The 26,617-nt window shown below is 41.8% G+C and overlaps 1 protein-coding gene across 3 annotated transcripts in view; it reads right to left on the bottom strand.

Annotated features, from left to right (window-relative positions):
- Positions 1-26,617, bottom strand: part of PDE1C (phosphodiesterase 1C) — a 479,464-nt gene that overhangs the window by 373,773 nt on the left and 79,074 nt on the right. For all 3 annotated transcript variants that reach the window (XM_036897373.2, XM_036897374.2, XM_036897380.2), the window contains exon 3: positions 5,959-6,130. In XM_036897373.2, the coding sequence (XP_036753268.2) occupies positions 5,959-6,130 (172 nt within the window). The remainder of the gene's footprint in view (positions 1-5,958; positions 6,131-26,617) is intronic.

Here is a 26,617-nt window from a genome sequence, read left to right on the forward strand (position 1 = left end):
CGTGGGAAGAGAAGCTCATCAAGCCTCCAGTGATTCCTTATGGAGTGAGCATGCTTTTCTTCCAAACGCAGAAGTATCCAAACCTGGCAACTCAACCTACGTTGGGAGTCATACAGTTCAAGGTAAGTTACTGAGATAACCAATGCACCAGATGGCTTCTGAATGTCCACTACAATCCAAGGAGGTCAGGCCAATGGCCACCCTTGCTCACAAAGCATCCACATGGTTCATATTCCCAGCCTGGAGCTCACTGCAAAAGCCAGTCACAGAAGAAAGGGTCAAGGTGTGGAGGATCAATCCACTCCTCAACACAGTTTTGAAAACTGGAAGAGAAAGAATTAGGGGCTGTCACATTCATTAGCCCACTTAATCCTAGTAACAATCCCTAAGGCCTGTGCTGTTATTTCACTGTTTCCATTTGTCAAATGAGGAAACTGAGAATCAGAACCCTGATACACTGTTTAGAAGAGCATTTGCAAACTCATACCTGTGGCATTCCAAAACCCATGCCTCTCTAAGGGTGGTCCTCAGACATCACATCACTTAGGAGCTCGTTAGAAACACAGATTCCTAGGCTGCAACCTAGACCTACTGAATCTGGATCTGCATTTAATAGGATTCCCCAAGGAGTTCATTGGACATAAAGTTTGAGAATCACTGTCAAGGGCTCCTATCCAAAAGGGTGGATGGATTAAAAGCATAAATTCAGACTACAAAAAGGATTCAGTGCGATAGAACAGGGTCAGTCTCATTGGTGAGGCATCAAGCTATATACCCAAACGGCAATCCAAATTAGCAGACCCAATCACACACACATTGTTATTTCACCAATGACAAAGCCAGAAGCATAAAAGCCAAGGTGGTTATGAGTTGGTAGTAGAACATGGTGGAGAGGACATAGCTTTAGAGCCAGGTGGGGTGGGTTGAAATTTCCAGCCCTGCCACCTGCTGGGTGACTTTGGGTAAGTAGCTTAAGCTCTCTGAGCCTCAGTTTACTGACCTGTACATCTGGGATAATAATACTCATCTTGTCAGGGTTTAAGGAGACTAAAAGAGCAAATGAATGTACAGTTCCTAGACATAGCAGATGTTCAATAAACACTGGTTTCCTGGACTTTCAGTGCAATTTGGGCTAGGCCTCAGCTATGCAAATATGCACATGAGAGGCTGGGAAAAGAAAGGCTATCAGGAGCCAGATCTTCCCTGTCCTTTCAGGTCCTCTAGTGACAAGTACTGACATTCTGTCACTAATGAGACTGGATGGACTTGTCTATCTTCCTTAAGCTCCAGGTTCAGTTTACTCTCTTACCTCTTAAGAAAAACCTGAGCAGAACAACAGGTTCAAAGGGACAGGTGGTGAGGAACAAGGAAAACAGACAACTGGGGTCCAGGTCCCAGGAGTGTCTACTTTCCAGACACTGAAGCCTTTTTATTTTGTTATGGTTTACACTTCTTTTCAAATGTCCCCAGTTTTGAAAGCAGACTTTTCATGCCAGAGGCTTAGTGAGCCCACAGTGTCTGCACCTGGAGCCACAAAACCCAAGTGTGATCCTATTTACTCAGCGTGTACGTGCTCAAAGGCATGCAAGGTTTGCTGAGCATGAAGGCAAGTAGGTGCTTACTGAGCACATTCTGGAAACCAGATACTATGCTTGTCACTTTTATATACTTTACCTCCTTTAAGTCCTCCTAGCAACCCTGGGAAGCGAGTATCTTCATGCCTATGTCAAAGATGAAGAACTGAGGTCATATTGGATAAGTGACCTGGTTGAATTAACATAGCAAAACTTTTTTTAGTTCAAAGGGATATTAGATATCATCCAGACCAGTGGCTCCCCAAGCGTTGTCCCTGGACCAGGGGCATCAGCAGCACTGGAAGCTTGCTGAAGGGCACACTGCAGGACCCCACCCGGAACTGGGGGTGAGCTCAACTACATGCTCTGACCAGCCCTGCAGGGGACTGTGGTGTACACCCAAGTACAAGAACCACTGTTCTGGCCCAACCCTCAGGGTTAAGAACACAGTTAAGAACACAGAGGTTCAAAGAGATAAAGCAGCTTGTCCGTGATAACAGAATTGAGACTGAAGCCCAGGACAGCCACTTTCAGAAGTTGAATTTTTCCAACCTGGGTAGCTCAGAATGTCCGTTTCATGAGGAGTGAAGACTAATAAAGTCCACAGCACTACAGAGCACAGAATTGTGTTACTTTCAACCTGCACAGGAATGAGGAGACCCTTCCTTTCAAGCACTGGTATCTTTCCCCCAAGACCCTGCTGAACGGTCTGCTCTGAGACATGGAACATTTGCCGCATCACCACTGCCCGGCACAGAGAAGGCCTAGAGGGGAGAGTGGAGGGACATATGCAGAGTTGAGTGGCCTTTGCACACATCTCAACTACCAATGTATAAGCCTTGGGGAAAAGAGGTGGTGCACCTCATTTTCCAAAATCTTTATTTCTAAGTCTGTGTATCAAATTCTCACTTTCTACACCCATAGCATTACTGCTGATGGACATAAATAGTATTAGCCACAGTGGAAGATCAGTTGGAAGAGGAGTCATTTTGAAACTGTATTTGCATCACGAAGATGCTTTTCATGTGAGTTTACAGATGATATATTTATTGTAGTGGGATTCCAGGGGCTGATTAAGTAGGAGCTAAAGCCTACCCAAGCTACCCCTTGCTTCTGCCAATTGGTGGCCACCAATTTACAAGCAATTGTCCACAGTGTGTATCTGAATTCAATCAGAACTATGGACCCTACCTTTCTGGACCAGTTTCTTCATCTCTAAAATGGACACCAACTTTGGATTGTGAGCATGGTGCTGGCAATATAAGATTCCCTATGACTGATCACTGTCACCACAGTGAGTTTGAGGGAGACTAAAACACACACTTTTGAAACTTTTTTGAAAAACTCCTACCATTTACAAATTATTAAACACTTCCTGTCCTTGGGAATAAAGAGTAGAATGTGCCTTTAGGGCAGAGTGTCCCTTTGATCTAGAAAAGAGCTATTTGAACAGATACTATGCAAATATAAAACAAGTGTACACTCTTTGTTCTGGGAGTAGCTTGTGTAATATGATCATCTCCACATACTTGGAAAGAGCTAGAAAAGATTTCTGCAAAAAAGGGAAATGAAGCACTGGACCTCTTCCTTTTGAGGATTAATACTGTCAGAATATGTCTGAGAAGCTGTGGAGATGTCAGCTGAGGCCAGGTGTGAGGAGAGGACAACAGACGTTAACAGGAGGAGAAGCTGCAAGAAAGCGGAGCTCCGCACTGGTGATGCAGACGTGTGACCTCACCGATGTCAGAATGGCCACCTTCAATGTGACGCAGCAGCAGGAAGCAGAGCAGGATAAGGATTGACTCTTAAGTCACTGTCAGTTAAGGCTGGGGGTCCTTGGGAGCAGTTAGAGAGAACCCCAAGAAAAGACCAGACTTCCTGATAACCTGGCACTTTGGGCTTATTGTTATTGCAGTTTTAATCTTATTTGATGATAAAAGCTGATAGTCACATTTTGTAGCCCCAGATTCCAAATGTCCTCCAACTATGAACAAGGTTCCTTAATTGGATTCCTTATTTGTGTGTAGGAGGTGTGTGTACATTTGTTCACATGCACCTACACCCCGAGGGCATGGTGGCTGAGATACCTGAGTTTCAGAGTCAAAAAGAGAGCCCAGAACCTCAACCTTGGCAGAAGGAAGACCATACCATGTGGTAAAAGGAGATACCTTAGGGACCGAGGGTGCTCATCATTGATGCAGCCCTGAAGTCTACAAATGTAGAGGTTGGACACACCATTCTTACTAGACTTCCTAGAGTCACTGGGAATAATAATACTGGGGGTCAGCAATTCTCAGGTTTTTTCACTCTGTGAACAAAACTGGGAGGAGAACACAGGAGTGATAAAAAGCTACAACTCATTCCTTTCTTTGCGATCCAAAAGACACACAGAGAACAAGTGACATTATGACAAAAGCAACCTTGATTTTGCTCTCATTTATTTCTTGCAAAGTGAGAAGAGGGAGGAGTGAGAAAGAGGAGCAAAATAAAAATGCACTCTCATGTTTCTACCTGAAACACCAAGGTGATGGTAGTGCCATCATTCACTAAGATGAAAGAAATGTTTGATTAGTACTTTGCTTATAATAATTTAGGTACAACAAGTCTCACAGCTGATATGATAGCACAGTTAAAGATAATTTCATTAGAGAATACTTACCCTCTAACATTGCCATTGAAATCAACTATCCTCTTCAGAGAAAACAACGGCTCCAGAATAGTGCACAGTTGTATTAAGGAGACCAGTAAGTGAATAGCTAGTGCCAATGGATTTCTAGCTTCAGTTGCTGAAGGGTTGGCATATTTATACCTGCTGTGTTTTTCCCAGTGCGCCAAGTATTACAAGGAACCAGAAATAGGTCCTGACCTTAAGAAATATGATATAATCTCTTTCTGGAACCAAGACGTTGATAGATAACTCAACTAGCAGATCAAATGAAGTTCACGGTCATCAGTACACCTTCTCTATTAATGAGCCCTGAAGGAATGCAAAGAGAAGGGATGATGGTAATGGAGTTAGGCTAGTATAGGAGGTGCTCTTTTCATGAGAGTAATTCTTCAGCTGCTCATTGAATTGGTGAACCTGGTCTGGAGTGGAAGGAGTAGCTCCAAGAAGACGATGCGAAGGGGCTGCCTCCACCTGAGACGCTGCCAGATGAGAATACACAGACCCGGAAAGCCATTCGCCTTCCCTTCTTCCACCCCAGTCACAGGTTCATAGAATGTACTGCCCTCTGTTTAAGTGGGTTTTATTTTATTTAAAACCTCACAATGCAGTAACAAAACCCTTACAAGGAGTAAGAAAAGCATTTGTCCTGCTACTGCATCAGTCACGTTAAAGAAATTCAAACCCCTATTCATCACTCCCTTACAGAACTCATCTATAATTCAGTCTACAGTAAGAACCTTCACACAATGAAATGACTTTTACTGAGCGATTACACACATTATCTGCGTGCAAAAGAAAGCTCATTTTTCAAATATATTTCAGGGACACCAACAGTTGTGTGAATTGTTTTTAAGGGGAAGAGAGCAAGGCTTGTATGTTCCACTAGCCACATGGAGAGTATGAAAGCCTTTTATAATGGAGAGAAAAATGAAAGAAGTAAAATTAGGGTAAGATGAAAAAAGGAGGAGAGGAAGGCAGGCTGGCAAAAATCATTGAATCTTTTGTTTCTGACCTCAGCACTACTGTGTATTTCAAAACTGAGTTGGAAAAACCAATGCAGAAAAAGAAAATCACTTTTGAATGCCACATCCATGCCCAGATAGATTCTTATTTATTATGAGTGAGAAAGTAAGGGACAGAGTCATGATGAAAGTGGAGTACAAAACAAAAAGAAAATACACGAGGCCTTGGCAGGGACATGCAAGACTAAATGATGCACAAGAGCAGAGTGAAAAGCCACCGTGAAACCACACAAGAGCCCCGCTTCATTTCAGGAGGCAGCAGTGTTCACATCTCTTCCAAGTAGAAACTTTCCCACAGCAATAGACACTAAAGGCATGGGGCTGAATTAATTCCCACCACGTGCTTTTTCTCTCCACTTATCTCCATGCGTCATCCTGCTTTGAAGCAGAAGACTCATTAACCCAATTCAAATTGCCAACATCAGTAAATCCTTTGCCTCAGCATTTAAATGCCAATACCAATTAAATGCCAACAGCAACTTAACTACTGATAAGAAAGCCATTCACTACATTCAGGAAAGCCAGCAGAAGTCCAGCTAGCATTAATTCCAACACTCATTCCTTTATCAGTTCTAATTTACTCCGTGCAAAGTAATGAGGTTCATTGCTGGCCACGCTGACGATGCACACAACTGGATGGAAATAATGCCACAAGCAAATAAGAAAGAACAAACGGAGCTGCAATCCACCAAACCTGAAAGATGTCTTCACCAAGGCTTCTGGGCTATCCAGCTGAGGCAGTTCGTCAGCTAGGATTTCCTCTGGTGGTCGAGGGTCGTGCACAATCGTTGGCCGTGGCTTCTCCTTGACATTCCCTGTCAGCCCATCAATGAGAGAGTTCCACAGACAGTTCTGCGACTTTGACCCTGAGCCATGGGAGAAAAAAGGTGTGCAGGTGAATTACCAACCAGCTCCAAGTCCTGCCTAGCCCAGCTGAGGATTTTCAAAAGCAGAGCAGGGAAAGTTATATATATTTCTCATGATTCCAACAACATCAGAGGATTATAAAAGACAGGGATTGGGCGATTTATGGAGTAACCAGTAAGTTTGTAACTTAAATGTAGAAAATAGGCTAAAACTCAACCCTTCAGGAAGAGTCCTCCTTCCAGGGTCATGCTTTTCAAATACAATCAAATGAACCACAGTCCACACCCCCAACACTTCCTTTACTGAGCTTCCACTGTCTGGGCCACTAGCCATCTGCACCAGTCACCCCAGGGCATGCCGGTACCAGACAACTAGGGACAGTTCGGGAAACCCACTGAAATTACTCGAATTAGCCAACCCTGCCTTGCCCGTTCCTTTCTACAGAAACCCCAAGAAAGGCTCTTGCCCACAGTTTCCACACCCTGTCCTACAACCAACCCTAGTGCTTCTCAGCGTGGTCTCTGTGGTGGGATCATACCCACCCTCCTTTGGGGATCTGCGAATATTAACAAACTATCTTTTCAATGACAGTCACCTCATCTGTTGGCCTTATCACACCTAAATAATAATAAAAACCTATCACAACACTCAGCCTAGTTATGGGGAAAACATCAGGTAAATCCCAACTGAAGGACAGTCTGCAAACACCTGACCAGTCCTCCTCAAAACTACAGGGTCATCAGAAAACAGGAGACGTCTGAGAAACTGTCATAGCAAAGAGGATCCTAAGAAGACATGATTACTAAATGTGATGTGGTGTCCTGACAGGATCCTGAAACTTAAAAGAACATTAGGTTAAAAACTAAGGAAATCTTTAAAGTATGTACTTTAGTCGATAATTAGTTATTAATATATGGGTTCATTAACTGTGACAAATGTACCATATTAACATAGCAGGTTAATAACAGGAAATGGGGTGTGAGGTATATGGGAACTATGTGCTATCTTTGCAAATTTTCTGTAAATCCAAAGCTATTCTGAAAAAAAGAGTATTACAAATATAAATAAATGAATATAATACTTTAAATAAGTAGTTATTATAAAAGAAGTCTAGGAACAAATTTTAAGAAAGCCTGAAGGCATAACTATTAACCATTGCCCCATTACCACAAGCTTGCGCTGGTTATGCTCTTCCCAGAGGAAAGAAAATGTTTATCTTCACACAAAGATACTGTCAGGTTGCCAAGCCTTGTACCCATGGAGCAGTGTCCATCCAAAGGTGGTTGGCTTTTTCTACCCCATCCATTTGTAATTCACACAAAGGCTCTTTATGGGGCGTGAGGGGGTGTGCCTGCAGAGATAAGGAGCAGTGCTGGCTAATGTTCATGCAGGGGACGGGTGAGCAGAGAATAGATTTGTATGCACATGGGAATGCTTCCCCAAGGCCCTGAGTAGCCACTTGCAGCCCTCAGCAGAAGAAATCACCTTTGTTTTCTGTGCCTGAAGGGACAGCTCTGCCACTAAGGTCAAAAGAACCTCACACACAAAGGGAAGCCCTCATGAGAACCCTGACCTGTCACCGAGGGTACCCATGGGTCAGCAAAGACCTATTTTAATGACCATAGCCATGACTGACTCCCTTGGCGTGTCCCACACCCAAACTGCCTTTGTGTCAATCAAGAGAAAATTAAAGCACATTGGTGGCAGGATACAGATGCCTCCAACTCCTGAAATGCAAGACAGCTTTTTTAAAAGTGTTACATGTATCTTAATAAACCTGGTCCTATTAATGAAGGTCTGTTCTCTGTTAACTAAGATCTGGTTCTAGAAGGAAGAACAAGAGCAGCAACCTGATTTCTTAAATTTGGTCTGGCCTTATAATAAACTCCTTGCTCATTTTCCTTCATTCATTCATTTATTCATTCAATATACACATACTGAATTCCCTCAATATGCCAGATTCCATTCTAGGCCCTAGAAATAGAAAGATGAATGAACTTAATTCCCTTGGGTACCATAAGCAACCACAGTAAATGAGAAATGCCCCATAACTAAGGGGCAGACAGGGTGTCATAGGAAGCAGAGGGCTCACTCTACCATAGGGCCCTAGTGAGAGCTATACAGAGAACATGATGCCTGGTATGGATCTAAAGTAGGAACAGATCTTCAGCAGGTGAGGAAGGAAGAGAAGACCATTCAGTACCTCGAGCACGTGTGAAGGCTCAGAAGCATAATGAAGCAGTTTGTTAAGGATGCAACAAAGTAAGAGAGGGCAGTGACCAGAGATAAGACCAAAGGTTGGTTGGCCAATTGCAAAGAACCTTGAATAAAATGCTAATCATAGAATTTCTTCTGTAGACAAAAAAGTACTAAAGATCGTTAAGCAAGGTTGTGGAGACACGACAATATCTGTGTTCCAGAAAGGCGACTGGCGTGCTATAGAGCAGTGAATCTGTGAATTCTATGCAAGGTTATATGAAAGGGTCCAGGAAACCATTTTATCTGTAGATAAAACAACAGAGGCTTACTCAAATATATATTACCAATTTTTAAATACATATAGATGTGATTGATACATTGCAAATCCATGAAAAAGCACTAATGAATTCATAATAGCTGCTTCACCATTTTCTCAGTCAGTCAGAAGGGTCATGTGACCCAAGCTAGCTCTCCTGTAGGGGTCTCAGGTGGACAGGTGATAACACTTCCAAAAGTTGTACCCACAGCTACGAAGGTACACTGGCAAGTTTAAAAGAAGACTGTGGTAGAAACTATAAATAGGATTCACTCAACATTCACTCCCAACTCCCTTTTCAGCTGCCTTTTTCTTCTAAAGAGGCTAGAAAACAATATACTCAATTTTCTAGCCTCCTGTAACTGCCATGGCTAACCATGTGTTATAATTCTGGCCAGTGAAAAGGAAACTCATGGTGCTAGTATATATTTCTGAACAAAAAAGTAAAGTCTCAATAGGAGAAAAACATTTTTGTCCCTTTAGAATTTGTTTCCTTTTTTTCCTTTTGTCCTTCTTTCTTCTACTCGGAGGTAGACTTGGTGCTACAGCTACAGCAGCCATCTTGTGACCATGAGGTGACAAGCATTATGACAAAAGCCTACGTCTTACATTTGGAAAAATGGAAAGGTAGAAAGAGCATGGGTCCCTGACACTACAGATGAACAGCTGCCCCGGTCTCCCCCATCTCTAGACTCTTGGTGTGAGATGTAAATAACCACTTATTATATTCTTATGTCTTGAGTTATTTGTAGCTAGATGTATTCCTAAACAGATATATGTATGCTCAGCACATAACATAAAGATATTCCCATATCTAAAGAGAGCCATTTATAAAGCACCAGGAACTGACATTTTAATAAATCCTCCTGTTACCTTGTGAAAGGCATAACTGCATTGCATACCATTCTCATGTTAAAATTATTAGTTTGTTAAATGTGAACAGTTAAAACACACCACAATTTTTATAACCTATTTTGGCATTTCTTCACTTTTTTTCATATTCTGGGAAACTCAAAAACTGGAAATGGTCTACATTTCTTTTGAGTTTTGAGAGCCCAGAGAACAATTACTCCCATGGGATGCCACATATTTTTTTTCTCTCATTTTTTTAACTTAAAAAGGAGGATCTCTGTTCCAGAAAATGTTGGGAACCAGCAATACAGAGGCGGTTCCAGTTGGGAGGTATACATGAGCCCAAACTGGAGATACCACCAAGAAGGTAAATCAGCCACAATAATATGATTCTAAGAAAGTAAAGTCAATAGGACTTGGCAGTTGATTGGGTGGGCAGAATAAAGAGAGAAGTGTCAAGATGGATTGAGGTTCCTGTTTAGGAAGCCAGGTTGATTCTGATGCCATTAGAAAATGCTGGGGGCAGAGCAGTTTGTGGGCCCATAGTTGAATGGTATTCTGACAAGTTGTATTTCAAGGTAGAAAATATAAACAAAGATCCTCCCCCCATACATGAAGAGGAAGCAGGCAGATGACAAATATATGATTCAAATGAGAATACTACATTTCAGTAAGTATTTCTATCATAAATGAGATAATAGCATGATAAAGTGAAAAAAAATTAACCTCACTGAATCCAAACTACAGTAAGAAAACTAAAATAATAATATATGTTTTAGTTTTCAATGTTTAGAGAAGGGCACTATGAAAGCTCCAGGCCCGTTCTGGAGTGTTCTAGTCATTATCTGATTTAATAAAAGCCATAATTAAGTAGAGCTTGGGCTCCATCCATAAGGATCTAATTATAAAAGCTCATCAGTATAGTCTCACCTATAACCTGGCTCTAAGGCACAAACCCCAGAGAGACCCAGGAAGCTGGCATAACATGGGAAATTGTAACAAGAATTTTGCTTATTTCTAGTTTAATCTCTTTCAGAAGGTAAATAATTGACAATAGTCTGCTTTAGGTGACCAATACAACACAAAATGAGAAGACTTAAGAATGTTGCATATGCCTGGGGCTGAGTCCATTGATACACGCCCACCATCAGCAGAAGGGATCTTATGTTTGTGCCCCCAATACACAAAGCTCTGTGATGGATGCTCCAAAACATAAAGAAGCCTTTTAGTACATCATCCCTGCCCTCAAGAAGCTTGAGAGAGGCAGAAAAATGCAAGGCAGCTACTGTTTTAGGCTAGAGGCAGTCTTTGGATAAACTAGTTTTCTCCCAACACTCATGTCCACCCCCTCCATAAATACTGTCCAAAAAATGGTTAAAGACTTTGGCATGGGCAAAAAAGTTCAGTGGGTATCCTGTCTAGCTCATCCATCTTGGTTATCTCCATTTTTCATTATCTTGGAGCTATTTTACACTTCTCTAAATTGGAGAAAACAGAGTAATGCAAATTATTCTTGCTTATAGAAATGTGCATTGTGTCCCATGGAATGAAGTTAATTCTTGTCCTATAGATACTGATAAGTTTTGCCAGTTTTCCATCTATTCAGCAAATTCGCTTCAATGATCCTGATGGATTTATATATTTGTCTGCTCCTTGGATTCTCCTCTCAAACCAGTTTTAACACCTTACTGGTTTCTTCACTAATAAATGAATTAAATAAGATTTTTGACACATACTCACTTTGTATTCATATGAATTTTTTAAAATTATCCTTTAGCAATATACCAAAGTCCTCATGCTGTCTACAACCAACATTTGCTGCACACTCTGAGAAGTTCTCCCATAATTAGCCTAACCACATCTAGTGGCCAGTTGAATTAACTATGGCACTTTCATATAATGGGCTACTAATATCCCAAAGACAAAGATCTCTATAAACTTGATGAGTGTTTTCCAATACTTATTGTAAGTGGGGAAAAAGTAACATGCATGAATTATATATTATACAACTAGTATCTATAGCATATGATGCTATTTCTTGATTAAGAAACAAGGGGAAATGTGTTTATTTTTGCAAAAAAAACAAACAAGAAGAATGGGCTAGAAACTATGAAAATGGTCACCTACAAGGAATGGGTTGAGAATAGGGAGAACAGGCTAGAGATGAGAGAGAGACTTAACATTTGTAGATAGATTTTACTTTTGAACATGTAAATGTCTTAATATCCAAAAATAAAATAAAGTCAACAAGGAATAAGGAAATCCTAAAATTAAATACAAACAGAAACAAATGAACTAACTCTATATCAAACTGATAACACAACCATAATGGAAAACAAGAATTTAAATATCTGCTGAATACAGTACTCCAACTATACACTCTTAGAAAAATTTGAAGCACACTCGTGGACACATGCCCACACACATACACACTGCAAAGAAATCTGGAGCTTCGCTTAGTAGGTTTCTAGCCAGTAGTAACCATAAAGTAGTAATCTAAAATATGTCCTGTATATTGTAGAATAGAGCAAATGAGCACCTGTGATGAGGGTGTTGGGATCCAGAACTCTCGCTTCAGGAGAAGGAAAATACAAAAAGGCAAGGGGAAAATGTGCAGAAGAACCCTGTGGTGTTGGGTTTGAATTAGAACCATCAGAATAAACTCATTATTATATGCAACAGGCCCTGAAGAAATGTTGCTTAATTAGTAAGTGATGGGCTATTTTTCAAAAAAATAAACATTTCAGGCAAAAGGTGAGCAAGAGTAGTTTCAACAATTTTAAGTAAAAACATACCACAGGAAGTATACCTGAAGCAAAAAATACCACAATGTCCAAGAAATGGGGGCTTCCCTAGCCCATCCCGAATTGCTTCCAACATAGGGTATTAGCCTAGTTTCCTTCTAGAAAACAGACCCTGAGACAAGCGTATGTGGCAAGTAGTTGATCTGGGAAGCTATCTCAGGAAGCAGGAGGGGAGGACAGAAAGAGTGAATCAGGAAACAAGGGAAAGCCAACACCCAGGTGCGCTGTTGTCACCACTGTGGAGCTAGTAACTACATTTCCAGCTTCTATAAATTTGATGCTTTAACATCTGCCCCACATGCATATGCCTGACACCCCTTGTTCTGGACAACCTGACAATAGGCCTGACTCACCTTATCTTAGCCTCCTGACTCCCTTACCGTCCGCTTCTCCCTTCACCCTCCCCACCCCACCCTGCCACCTCCAGGGGCACCTTCCAGGGACATGCTGTTCAAATATAACCAATCCAGAGTCTGCATCCCCAACCACCTCCTTTATTGGCCCTCACACTCTGGCCACTATCCATATGCCCTAATCACCCTATGGCCACGTACCAAACAATTAGGAACAGTCCCTATACTCCAAAGCCCAGGAAAACTGAGTATTCAGACTAGCCAATCCTAGGCCTGCTTTCCCTGCCTCACAGTCCTTCCTGCAGAAACAGGAAGGCTTTGCTCACAGTGCCCCCCTCCCTCTGCTTCGGGACCAACCCCAGTGCCTCTCCATGGTGGGATACGCTCCCTTCTCTTAGGCTCTGTGAGTATAGCTCTCTCTTTTTTTACATATATATTAAGTCTATTTTTTAGAGCAGTTTCAGGTTCACAACAAACCTGAGGGGAAGGCACAGAGTTCCCATATATCCCCTGTTCCAACACATGCATAGTCTTCCTCATTACTAACATCCTCCAGCAGAGTGGGACATTTGTTACAACTGATGAACCTACAATGACACATTATAATCACTGAAGCCTATCATTTACATTACAGTTACCTTTTGCTACTATACATTCTATGGGTCTGGACAGAATTTTATAACATGTATCCAACATTTTGTACTATACAGAATATTTTCACTACCCTAAAGATCTTCTGTGCTCCACTTATTCATCCCTCCCCACTTCCACTCCCCACCAATCCCAGCAACCACTAATTGTTTTACTGTCTCCATCATTTTGCCTTTTCCTGAAAGTCATATAATTAGAATCATACAGTATAGCCTTTCCATACAGGCTTCTTTCAGTTAGTAATATGCATCTAAATTTCCTCCATGTCTTTTCATGGCTTGACAGTTCTTTCTTTTTCTAGCACTGAATAATAGTCCATTGTCAGGATATACCACAGTTCATTTATCCATTCATCTCCTGAAGGACATCTTGGTTGCTTCCAAGTTTTGGCAATGTGAATAAAGCTGTTATAAACATCTGTGTGCAAGTTTTTGTGTGGACAGTTTTCAACTTCTTTGGGTAAATACCGAGAACAACTGCTGAGTTGTAAGGTAATACAGTTAGCTTTTAAGAAACTTCCAAACTGTCTTTCAAAGTAGCTGTACCATTTTGCATTCCCCCCAGCACAAATGAGAGTTTCTGTTGGTCCACACCCTCCCCAACATTTAGTGTTGCCAGTGTTCCATATTTTTGACCATTCCATTATGTGTGAAGTACTATCTCATTGTTATTTTAATTTGCAATTCCCTGATGACAAATGATATGGAGCATCTTTTCATATGTTCATTTGCCATCTGTTATATATCTTCTCTGATGAGGTTCCTATTAAGATCTTTGGCCCGTTTTCTTTAACTGGTTGTTTTCTTATTGCTGAATTTTAAGAGTTCTTTATATACTTTGGATAATAGTCCTTTTTCAGATGTGTCTTTGCAAATATTTTCTCCCAGTCTATGGCTTATGTCTCATTCTCTTGACACTGTCTTTTGCAGAGCATAAGTTTTTAACTTTAGTGTAGTCCAATTTATCAATTATTTCTTTTATGAATCATGCCTTTGGTATTATATCTAAAAAGCCATACCCAAGGTCATCTAGGTTTTCTCCTAAATTATCTTCTAGGAATTTTATAGTTTTATGTTTTATATATTTTAGTCTGTAATCCATTTTGCATTAATTTTTGTGAAGGTGTAAGTACGGTCTGTGTCTAGATTCATTTTTTTGCACGTCAATGTCCAATTGTTCCAATTTGTTGAAAAAACTATCTTTGCTCAATTTTAATACCTTTGCTTTGTCAAAAATCAGTTAACTATATTTATAGGGTTCTATGTCTAGGCTTTCTATTCTGTTCCATCAATACATTTGTCTACTACTTTGCTAATACTGTTACAGAAAATACTGGAAAACCTGGACTGGGTCACTGATGGAAGAACCAAGTGGCACCCAGAGGTCTTGGAGTGTTGAGGCTTTATTTCACACCGGTGGGCTCAGAGGGGAGTAATCTCCCAAAAGTCTGAGCCCTGAACAAAGGCAAAGGGAGTAATATATATCTTTCTGCTTCTGTATCTGTAACAGTCCTACGTGCACAGCAAACGAGCAAGCAAGGGGAAGTTAAGTGCCTGGCAGAGCGGGGAGTGAAGGGGAGGGGTAAGTTAAGGGAGTTTCTGTTATCTTTGCTAAGAAGAGCAGCAGAAGAGACCCACCTGGACTAGACTGCCGTCCTTGTTTTTCCCTATCACTCTCCCCCCTCTGATGCCCCTTTAAACACTTCATTTTAGGGAGCATCATCTTTTTGGTTTATAATAGGCTTATAATGGCTTGTATTATTACTTTTAATTGCTTTGAGCTAGGACTTTTTTCCTTGTGACTTTTTCGTTAAAGACCTGAGAACTTTGTGAAGAACACAAATGATTATGTTTTTATGCATTTGTCTGTATGGGCTTTTTGTGTACAGGTTGAAATGAGTCCTTCACTCTTGATCAGCCTGTGCTTAACAAAAATACTCAGTTTTTTTCAGTCCTAATTTATTTTTATGCAGCTGAGCATTACACTCGGGCTGGTTTATTTGAGTGTGAGAGGACAGGTGCTAAGGGTGTAGGGCCACTGAGGGCAGCTCCCTTGGGTGCTGACCATGCACTTTATAACTTTTGTATAGTTCAACATTATAGAGAGGTACTTTGGAAATGCGGGCTGAGACTTGAGTTCAGCTGGAGAGACAGGTAAGCACAGCAAAACAACTTAACGATTACCCAATAGACAATAGAAAGGGCAACTTTTTGAGGAAAAGTTTAGTCAGAGGGGACAGCAGCAGAGAGTTTAATGCCCAGGATGAGAGAGTCCATTCTGGCAAGGGCCAGGATCCACGGCGTGCAGGTGTTCATCAGTCAAAGGGTAATCGTCCAGTGGTGGAGAGGATCTGGAGGTCTGGCTGAGCTTTCTACTGTTGTATTTCTTTGTCCAGAGTATGGCTCTTCTCGCTCTGGAATGATGGACCCATGGAGTGGTGCCTGTAACTCTGAGGGCAGTAGGAATGGTTAGAACAACAATGTGGGGCCCAGTCCACTGAGGTTTGAGGGGGAATCTTATTCAATTTTTGACTCAGATGAGTCCCCAGCCTGAAAGGAATGTACTGGGTCCCTAAGGAGATCATGGTTCTTTCTATGGTATATTGCTGCAGCTTATTTAGGGTGGCTCTTAAGGCTTGGAGCTGTTCTCTTGCTCCCTTATTTCCTATCTGGTGGAGGTTCCCTGGGAGGCTTCCTAGACACAGGGGAGGGTGTCCATACACTAATTCAAAAGGGGAGAAGCCTTGAGTCCCAGGTGTGCAGCAAGCATGCAGGACAGCCAGGGGCAGTAGGTCTGGCCATGGGAGGTGAGTTTCTTGGAAAAAACTGAGCTAAGGTTCCTTTGAGGGTACAAATTATTCGCTCCACTTTCCCTGAACTTTGTGGCCAGTATGCAGTGTGGAGTTTCCAGGTAATGTTGAGAGATTTAGTTAAAATCTGTACTGCATCTGCTACAAAGGCAGGTTAGTATTGCTTTTTGAGGTGGGCTTCTAGTGCAGTTTTTCTTAGGTGGGTGAGCTGATGGTATTTGCTGACTAGATGCCTTCCAGTTGCAGTTGGGACAAAGATGTGTCTGCCAGGCAGCAACCATCATTTTTATTTTATTTTTTTTAGTTAGGGTGGCTCCTTCAGCCATGGCCCAGTCTTTCTCCTTTTCAGTGTACTTGGGTGGAGGGGCCTCCACTGGGGGCGTTAGGGCCATGGTGAGGGAAGGCGCTCTATCTGTTTTTTTTATCAGCCGCTGTTTTAGCTGCCTTATCTGCCAGCTGGTTCCCCTGTGTTATAGGGTTGTTTTTCTTTTGGTGTTCTTTGTAGTGCAGAATTGCTACTTTTTCTGGGAGCCAGACAGCCTTGAGGAGTTTTAGTATTGTGCCGCTGAGAGTTGGAGAGGAATTGGTGTCCCTGTGTGTTTAAGAGGGACACAACAGTATGGGAGACCTTGACATTTATTTTTTTTGTCCCAGAGTAAGTTTATCTGCTTTTTTAATGAATAGAACTGTGGCTGCCAGTGTCCTGAGGCAGGTGGCCATCCTGCCTCAATCGGGTTTAGTTTTTTATCTTTTTTTTTTTTTTCTAACAGGTGTGCAACCAGCCACTGCCAGGGCCTAACAGTTTATGTGAGAACTTTGAGGGCTACTTTTTTTTCATGTATGAAGAGACTGAAGGGCTTTTTTGTATCTGGCAGGCCTAGGGCTGGTGCCTGTTCTAAAGCAGCCTTTATTTCCAGGAAGGTGGCTCTTGCCTCTTCTGTCTAGACAAGGGGTTCTCAGTATGCCCCCCCCACTAGGAGGCTGTAGAGGGATTTTGAAATTGCTGAGAATCCGGGATCCAGATTTTGTAGAACCTGGTGGCCCCCAGGAACTTTCGTGTGCTTTTCTTCATCTGGAGCTGAGCTAAGGAGATAATGACCTTTTTTTTCTTCGGCCTTTTTCCCTGGGTGAGGAGGAAGCACAAGTCCCAGACTTGCTGCTGGCAGATTTGTGCCCTTTTTTCTATTAGGCTCGGTATCCTGAGTCTGACAGGAGTAGAAGGAGGGCCTTTGTCCCTTTTGCACAATTTTCCTGGGTGTCACTGGGAAGGAGGGGGTCATCTACGTACTGCAGGAGGGCGCAGCGCATGGCATCCCTCAGAAAGCTGGCAAGGTCTGCAGCCAATGCCTCTCCAAAGAGAGTGGGTGAGTTCTTGAACTCTTGTGGAAGCCACGTCCATGTTAACTGCATCTGCTACCATATCCGGTTCAGTCCATTCAAAGGCAAACAAGAGCTGGCTTTGGGGGGCCAGCCAGAGACAGAAAAAGGCATCTTTATGTCTGTGCAAGTGAACTATTTGGCAGACTCCAGGACCTGGCTGAGGACGGTGTACAGGTTTGGGACCACCAGGTGTAAAGAAACAGTCATTTTGTTAATGGCTCACAGGTCTTGAACAGGCCGGTGCCCTCCTCCTGGCTTTTTGACTGGTAGAAGTGGGGTGTTCCAGGAAGACTGACACTCAGTTAGAATGCCTGCCTCTCTGAGTCTGGTCAGGTGTTCCTGGACGCCTGCTCTCGCCTCTTGTGAGAGGGGGTACTGCCTCTGTCTTTGTGGCTCCGAGAATAGTTGCAGTCTTTTTCACTGAAGGGGGCTACAGGGAGGGTGACCACAGAGTGTTCTGCCCCTGTGTCAACCATAAAATTCATGTTTTGGACCCCCACTTTCATTCTGACCATGGGCTCATGGGGGCCGAGTGCGAGAGAGCCCAGTCCTTGTCAGTCTGAGTCTGCTCCTGCCAGGCCAGTGAGCCTTTCCTCACGGGGCTCCTCCTGGCAGCAACTGGGCCTCGGGGCTTTGCCTCGGTTGGGGCATTCGTTCTTCCAATGCCCCTTCTCTTCACAGTAAGCACACTGGTCCCTGGCTAGGGGGTCCTGGGCTTCCCCCCTCTTGGTGGCTGGCTTCTCTCTGCCTTTTGCTCATCCCTTTCTTTTAGGGCAGCTGCCAGGAGACTGGCCTTTTTCTTCATTTTTCTTTCAGCGTCCCTGTCAGCTTGAACTTCTCTGTTCATGTAGACTTTGTTGGCAATTTCAATCAGCTGAGTGATATTCATCCCAGTGATGCCCTCAAGTGTTTGGAGCTTTCGTCTGATGTCTGGGACAGCTTGGGCCATGAATGTGGTGTTTACCATCTGCTGGCTCCCTGATGACTCAGGGTCAAAAGGGGCGTAGATGCGATAAGCTTCACAGAATCTTTCATAATAGCCCCCAGGAGACTCTCCTGGTTGTTGAGTGACTGAAGAAACTTTGGTCATGTTCATAGGCTTTTGGACTTGGCTTTGAGCCCCTGGAGGAGGACGTCCTGATATCAGTGGATCTGGTGCTATCCCTCAAGGGTGGTGAAGTCCCACTTGGGGTGCTCCTCGGGGACAGCAATTTCAGCCCATGCACCCCAACCAAGCACCCCAGCTGCCTCCTCTTTTTCATTGTGAACAGGGTGAGGAGAAGCTGTTGACAGTTTTTTTGCGTCTGCTGATGGATTTGCAAGAGGGATTCCATGAGATCAACCAGGGCCTGTGGTTTTCTGACAGGGTATCAATTGTGGAGAAGGGTTGATAGTAAAACATGGGCTGGCTGGGCTGGCTAGTCCCATATTTATTATGTCTTTCAAGCTCCTGCATCTCTTGCACTGGCATCTGAAGGGCGCCTGCTCCCGGCCAAGGGTGCAGTCTGGCTGCTGGTCCGGGGGAAAGTGGGTTCACTGGTTCTGGAGTTGGCAGGGAGGCTGATGGTGGCAGGGTGTCTGGGACCGGGGGGCTGGGTGCTGATGGCCTTGGAGGCACATAAAGTAGGGGCAATATCAGCTCTTCCTCTGGGACACCAGCAAAAATTTGCAGAGGCTCAGGCTTCTGCTGATTCTTTGCAGGCTTCTTTGTTGAGGCAACTAAGACCCTACCCTGTCCCTGCCTGTTGCAAGCAAATCGCACCCAAGGGGGAAGAGTCTGGGCGACTCCTAACCAGGAGTCAATATACAGGAACTGGTCAGGATGACCTGGATCTCCAGTGTTGACCCGCTAGAACTGACGGACTGTTGGGACATCTAGGGTCCCTTCTGGAGGCCACCCTACACTGAAGGTGGGCTATTCAGATTCACACAGGGCTTTCAACCTGCGAGGAGTTCATTTCACTCCATAGTCTTCTGAAATCCCTTCCTGAAGTTCTTGATCATAGTGTCAAGGACTGAGGATTTACTGTGCCCTGACCCTATGACGTGTCCGTGGATGATGCTGCGACAACAGACAAGGGAGGGGTGCCCCCTCTAGAGAGGACACCAGTCAGATGCCCATCCATTTGTGCTCCTCTCGGAGACTTTGGTCAGCCTTGACCAAGGTGCACCCATGTAAGTCCCGGGCCAGGTCAGCCAAAGCTGAATCACCAATATGTCATGGTGGCTGACTGCGAATGCAGATGAGGCCCCACTCAGATTCCGTAGCGCAGGCCATGGAATCACAGATTCAGTACAGACTGAATGACTTCAGCCGCCCTGCATACTCACTCACACACACACACACAGACCAGAGTTTAAACATTCCACCCCTAGGAATGTCTACCTGTGAGACTTCTAAGAAGTCTCCGGGAGGTGATCAGGCTCCCCTTCTACCCCAACAGGTGGGACTGGCTGGGTCAGGGGTCCCGGGGCCTTACCGGATTCAAGGTCGGAACCAGGCCCTCACCTGTCAAGCCTCCTTGTGGTGGGAACAGCGGAGCAGGGCTGGCCCAGGGCGACCGGGCGGGAGACCGCCGAAACATCAGGCAGGGCGCGCCTTCTCCACTGCGATCTCCTGTTCCAGCACCACTCCACCATTGCCCCAAACCGGTGGCAACAAAGGGCCAGCGCGATTGGGCTTCCCAGTCAGGGAACCAAATGTTACAGAAAATACTGGAAAACCTGGACTGGGTCACTGACGGAAGAACCAAGTGGCACCCAGAGGTCTTGGAGTGTTGGGGCTTTATTTCACACCAGCGGGCTCAGAGGGGAGTAATCTCCCAAAAGTCTGAGCCCTGAACAAAGGCATAGGAAGCAATATATATCTTTCTGCTTCTGTATCTGTAACAGTCCTACGTGCACAGCAAACGAGCAAGCAAGGGGAAGTTAAGTGCCTGGCAGAGCGGGGAGTGAAGGGGAGGGGTAAGTTAAGGGAGTTTCTGTTGTCTTTGCGTTGTGTTGAATATTTTCCTTATCAATACCACACTGTCTTAATTACTGTAGCTTTATAGTACCTCTTCAAATCAAGTATTGTCAGTCCTCCAGCTTTGTTCTTCTTCTTCAATATTGTGTTGATTATTCTAGGGTTTTGCCTCTGCATATAAACTTTAGAATCAATCTGTTGATATCCACAAAATAATGTGCTGGGATTTTGATTGGAATTGCATTCAATCTATAGATCAAGTTGGGAAGAACTGATAAAATCTGACAATACTGAGTCTTCCTACCCATAAATATGGAATATCTCTCCATTTTTTTAGTCCTTTGATTTCAATTCATCAAATTTTTGTAGTTTTCCTGATATAGGTCCTATAGATATTTTGTTAGATTTAAATCTAAGTATTTCATTTGGCAGGGTGCTAAATATAAATGGCATTATATTTTTAATTTCAAATTCCACTTGTTCACTATTGGTATATAGGAAAGCAATTGACTTTTGTATATTAACCTTGTGTCCTGTAGCCTTGTTATAATTGCTTATTAGTCCCATGAGTTTTCTGTCAATTCTTTCAATTTCCTACATAGATGTCATCTGTGAAGTTTTATTTCTTCCTTCACAATGTGCATACCTGTTATTACCTTCTCTTTTCTTACTGTATTAGCTAGGACTTCCAGTATGGTATTGAAAAGGAGTGTGGAGAAGGAACATCCTTGATAACATACAAGAGTTGTCATCTACTCAGTAAACAAACAATTCTTGATGTACATATGGATTCCCAGGCCCCTTGCTCTAACGTTGTGGTACATCCCCCTCTCACTACCCAATCCCAGAGATGGGGAAGTACTTATAAAGATTTATGATGGTACTTTGGAAAAGCAATATTTCCAGTTATGTTTCCTAATTCGCACTTAAACAACTATCCATGCATAAGAGTTATTATAATTAAAATTAATTCGTTAATGAAAATTTTAGTGTTAAAAAAACCTGTTATTTTAATTTATAGCAACTTTTTGAGAAATGTGTTTGTTTCTAAGGGAAAGTTCCAGATTTTTTTATTAGCTCTTCAAATGGGCCCATAACTCAATACAAAATGATATAGACCACTGATTTATAGACAGATTTGTAACCCAATTCCACCAGACTGATAAGAACTGTAATCCAATTCCACCAGGTAACATCTGTGTTCCTAACTGAATTTCTGCCTACTGGATCTGTGCATTCTCAGAGGAGGATGTTGAAGTCTCCAATTCTGATAGCAAATTCAATCTACTTCTCTTTGCAATTCTATTCATTTTTGCGTCACATAGTTTGACACTCTTGTTAGGCACGTGCATATTAAGGGTTGTCTTCTTGGAGAAATGATCCCTTTATCATTATGTAATGCTTCCTTCATCCCTAATAACACTCTTTGCTTTGAAGCCTAATCTGTTTGAAACTAATATAGCTAGCTACACCTGCTTTTTTTTTAATCAGTGTTAGCATGGTATATTTTTCATCAATTTACTTTTAATCTATCTGAATCTTTATATTTAAAGTGGGTTTCTTGTACACAACTATAGTTGGGTCTTGTTTTCTGATCCACGATGACAATCTCTGCCTTTTAATTGTTGCATTTAGACAACTAACATTCCAATGATTATTGATGTAATAGGATTAATATTACTATTCATCACTGTTTCTTGTTTTCTGTTCCTATTTTTGTCTTCCACTGTTTTTCTGCCTTTTGTGGTTTCAGCTGAGCATCTTATATGATTCCTTTTTTCTCCTCTTTAGCATATATTTTAGTAGTTGCCCTATAATTAACAATATACATTTACAGCTAATCTAAGTCCACTTTTAAATAACACTATATCATTTTATGGGTAGTGTAGGTACCTTAAAATAACCAAAAAATCCTAATTCCTCCCTCCTGTTCTGTATCATTACAGTCAGCGATCTTGAAAGGAGCTGTGATTGATGCGCATGATTGCCCTCCTGAGGAATGGATGAGGAAGCATTACCTGCAGGTTCTCATCCCATGGACAAGGGTAACGTCATAGGGTATTAATTCCCTAGCACTTCTGGGTCCACTATGCATGACTGTAGGGCAGTTCCCACATCATCAGAGAACGCCCAGAACAGAAATCAAGAGAAAGCAGTTGGGCTAGTGCTTAAAAAGTGGGCCAAGAGGATGTGAAGCTGGGCTCAAGAAGTATCCAATATATAGTTTTCACAGTTTTCATATCCTAAAAAATACAACCAGAATCCTATCTGCTACTGATTCCTACTGCAGGAGGATCACAACAGCTCATCCCAACTCAATCTGACATTGGACTTTTCGAGCACTCTCCTTTTTGAGCTCTTCCTCTGATTCTCCACAAATGTAGGCAGAGCACTCTCCAGGGACACTGAAATGGTCTGCTCTGACAAAGCGAAAAATAAAAATCCCCCTGCTCTGATTTATTTTAAGCTGACTTTGAAAGCATGAAATGTTCCTGACTAAATAGAAGCAAAAATATGGCAACAGATAGAGTCACACAGGTCTGTCTCAATAACATAAAAAACCTCATGAGGGAAATCATAGATAAACTAAGCCTTCAGGGTTCCAAAAATAATGTGGCTCAGGTGCAGGAGATGAGCAACTCCATTCAGCCCCTTCCACCTCATCTGCTTCTGCCCACTCCCCTCCCCTCCCCACCAGCTCTCCTCTCCCGTTCATCTGTGCCTGTCTCTCACTAGAGGCTTATTACACTCTCCTTTCCTGGTATCTCCCCTCTGTCCCTCCCATAAATCCTCTCCCATCTCTTACATAGACAACTTTTTGTGTACCCCATGAACCCTCCAGACTGATTATCAATCTTTCAGAGTCATAAACTGTGGTAGCAACATCCATACCACTGAGCTTATCAAGAGAACAAGTGCTCAGATTCAGATGGCACAAACATTTGTTCAGTACTTGCTATCTGCTGAGCATTGTCACAACACCTTCAACCTGTGCGAAACCTTATTTAATCATCAAATCAACCCTTCCATTATTATTGAAACATTACTGAACACTAGGACATTAAGGCTATAAGAAATCAAATAACCTAGATTACAGCGTTAGAATACAACAAATTGCTTTGACCCAATTTCTCATTCTCTTAATCCAGGACTCGGGGTGATATGGCATCCTTTTTGTACTTTATTTATAAGCAAATAAGCATAAATGTAGTGTAGATCAAGCAGAATGTTCCTCATTGTTTTACTACAAAACAGACATCCTTTTACATAAGAAATAAGATACACCCTATCTGAAACTAGGGAGAGCCCTGACATTGCTTAGACTCTTGCATGAAGCAGTGTGCAGTTTCCTTTAAAGAAGGAAGGGGGAGATGAATAATGCAAGGTGAGTTTAATGGGTTTCATGAGTTGAGGAAAGACAAGAAAGCAAGAAGATGAAATGAGATGAACCTAAATCAGAAATAACTACAGATTCATTTTGATGTCTAATGGTGGCAGTCTGATAAACTGCTGGCAGGAGGAGTCCAAGGTGATGTAATCCCATTTAAATCTGACAAGTGACTTATCAACTCAGTTCTTGATAAAAAATATATAAAGATTATGCTCTCAGAGGGCTGAGAAGTTAGAGTCCTGCAAAGCACAGAAGAAAGAAGATTTTAATTCTCCAAAAAGGTTAAGAAAAAAATTTTGGAAACCTTCAATGGTTCTCAAAATATCTGTAACATGGGTTTGTATCTTTTCCTTGGGAAGAGATAAACCTTCTAAAATTCCCAGTAGGTATGAAAATAGAGGGTGAGGTAGTACAGAGATCAGGGATGAACCTAATAAAACTCTGATGAACAGTTTTATGCTCACTAAAATAAAACTAATGATAAAACAAAAAAGTACCGATAATGTTTTGAATATCTTTAAATTAGTCACACAGGCACTGTTCTATTATTTCTAAGATTCTCACTGTTGGTTTTAGAAACTTTTCAGAAATTCTGTCTTCTGCAATTTCAAAAAGATTTGAAAATTTAACTATTTCAGATAGCATACACACCCCTACTGAAATGTAAGGATACAACTTTATTTGTGATGACATATTCTGAATTCTCAAATATGTAAGGGTTTATTTCTGGGTTATACTGTTAAAGTAATCTGTCTTTTCTTTAATAACTGAATCACATTGTTTTACTTAATATAACTTTATTATATCCATTACTATTTGATAGTGCAAGGCTACCTCCTTTTTTTTGGTTATTCTCACTTGTTTAAGCCTCTAAGAAAACTTCAGTTAAAAATCACCTTGTCAATTTCTAAAGAGAAATCTCCCTTCTAAATTTATACTGAGATAGTATTTAACAAAAGTATAATTCATGGTTTAATTTATTTAGCAAAAGAATGATCACCTTAACAAAGTATCATGCTCTCATCCAGGCAGATAATCGGTCCTTCCTGTATGGAACATCTGCTGCATTTACTTACCCACGTACCTTTTCCTCCCTACTTACAGCTCCTCTCATTTTATTTTGAGAACATCTCCCCATTACTCATTCCCATGTGAGTCTGATGGGCTCTCAGCCTTGTTACTCTACAGCCTGGACTCTTGATAAATCAAGGGGTGGGCGTTTGACCCAAGCCTGCATAATCACAGTTCTTTCCTGATATCTTTCATACTGAGGCCAAAAGGAGGAGCCGTTTCTTTCCTATAAGATTGTCAGTGCTAGCAACCTAGGCCGAATACCTGAAGGAACCTGAGAAAACAAATCTAGTATCCTAAATAAAGCAGAAGAAAGAAGGAGTCCTGTGAGTGGCACGCCCTGGCTCTAAATCCCTCTAGCCCCTATCTACAGCTCTTTTACAGGTCTGTGAACTACTACAGGATCCTTCCAGCAAATCCCCTTTTGAGTTTAAAATTATTTGTATTGGTTTTCTGTCATCTGCCAACCAAAAGGTCTTCCCTTGCATTTAAGACTTTATTTCCTTCAATAAAGTTTTAATCTTCTTTTGTCCTAGAAATTCATAGTAAGGTCTTTCTTATGGCCATTTTTATGTTTGCTTACTCTTGTGAACAGAATATATTTTTGGATTATATTTCCCAAATTGTTACCGCTGGGATGTGAGATAGTTATTCATGCGATGTATTTATTTAACAGTCTGTGTCCTTAATAAATTCTTAATCTTTTTAAAGACATCCCTGTTTCTTCATTTTTCTTTTTCTAGGCACATATACCAACTGCAATTAATTTTCCTTCTCTTTTCTTAGAGTTATGCCTCTTATTTTTGTTTCATGTCTGACTACATCAGCTAAAACTTCCAGAAGAATTTAAACCATATTGGCAATAGAGCAACCCTGCCATTTTACTAGCTTCGATTCATTTTCTATTCGTGAAATGTCTATGAAATTTTCAGTTGTAACCTTATTATAAATATCCCTTTTATAATCTAGTTTCAGTGATCATGTGTTCCAAGGAATTTTTAAAAATTCAATTATAATGGCTTTACCACTTAAGCAAATGTTCATATGTGTTGTTTCTTCTCCTTCTTGGTTGCTCATTCTCTCTCGCCCTCCTCCTCCTTTTGACCTATTGATGTGTTTGATTGGTAGTAAAATGGAAAAAGAAATTGATTTTCCAGATTAAATAAAACTTCATTTAAGGAACTTTGTTGGAAAAATAATTTGATAAGACCAGGGATGATGGGGTGAGGGGTTGAAAAGCTTTAAGTGCATGGCTTGCAAAGAGACAACAAAAGAAGAGAATTTAGAGGTGGACAAGAGCAGAGAAAAGGATAAGAGAGAAGGTCGAGCAATATAGCTCCAAGCTAGAAACATACTTGCAAAAGTAACTGAAGAACTATTAAAAAACCTGTAAGTCTGAGATCCACCTTTAAGTTAAATACTCTGTGCAATTACATTTACTCTCCGGAACAGTAAAAATATAACACACTTGCTGTTTTATGAAAGTAATATTGAATAGATTTATAAATTATGAAGAAAGGGCTCTGTCTCATCTCTGTTGTCTGGAAAAAAGTAAAACAACATCTGAAAGACACAAAGTGTAGGAAAAAAATCAGACTCAGGAAATACTGGCCAGAAGTAATGAAAATAAACCTAGAGAAACCAAAAAAAATCCATAGATTGAACTTTAGGGACTAAAATTGGATGTGGGACCAG

This window comes from Manis pentadactyla, chromosome 7 (genome assembly GCF_030020395.1).
Source record: "Manis pentadactyla isolate mManPen7 chromosome 7, mManPen7.hap1, whole genome shotgun sequence".
Taxonomy (NCBI): domain Eukaryota; kingdom Metazoa; phylum Chordata; class Mammalia; order Pholidota; family Manidae; genus Manis; species Manis pentadactyla.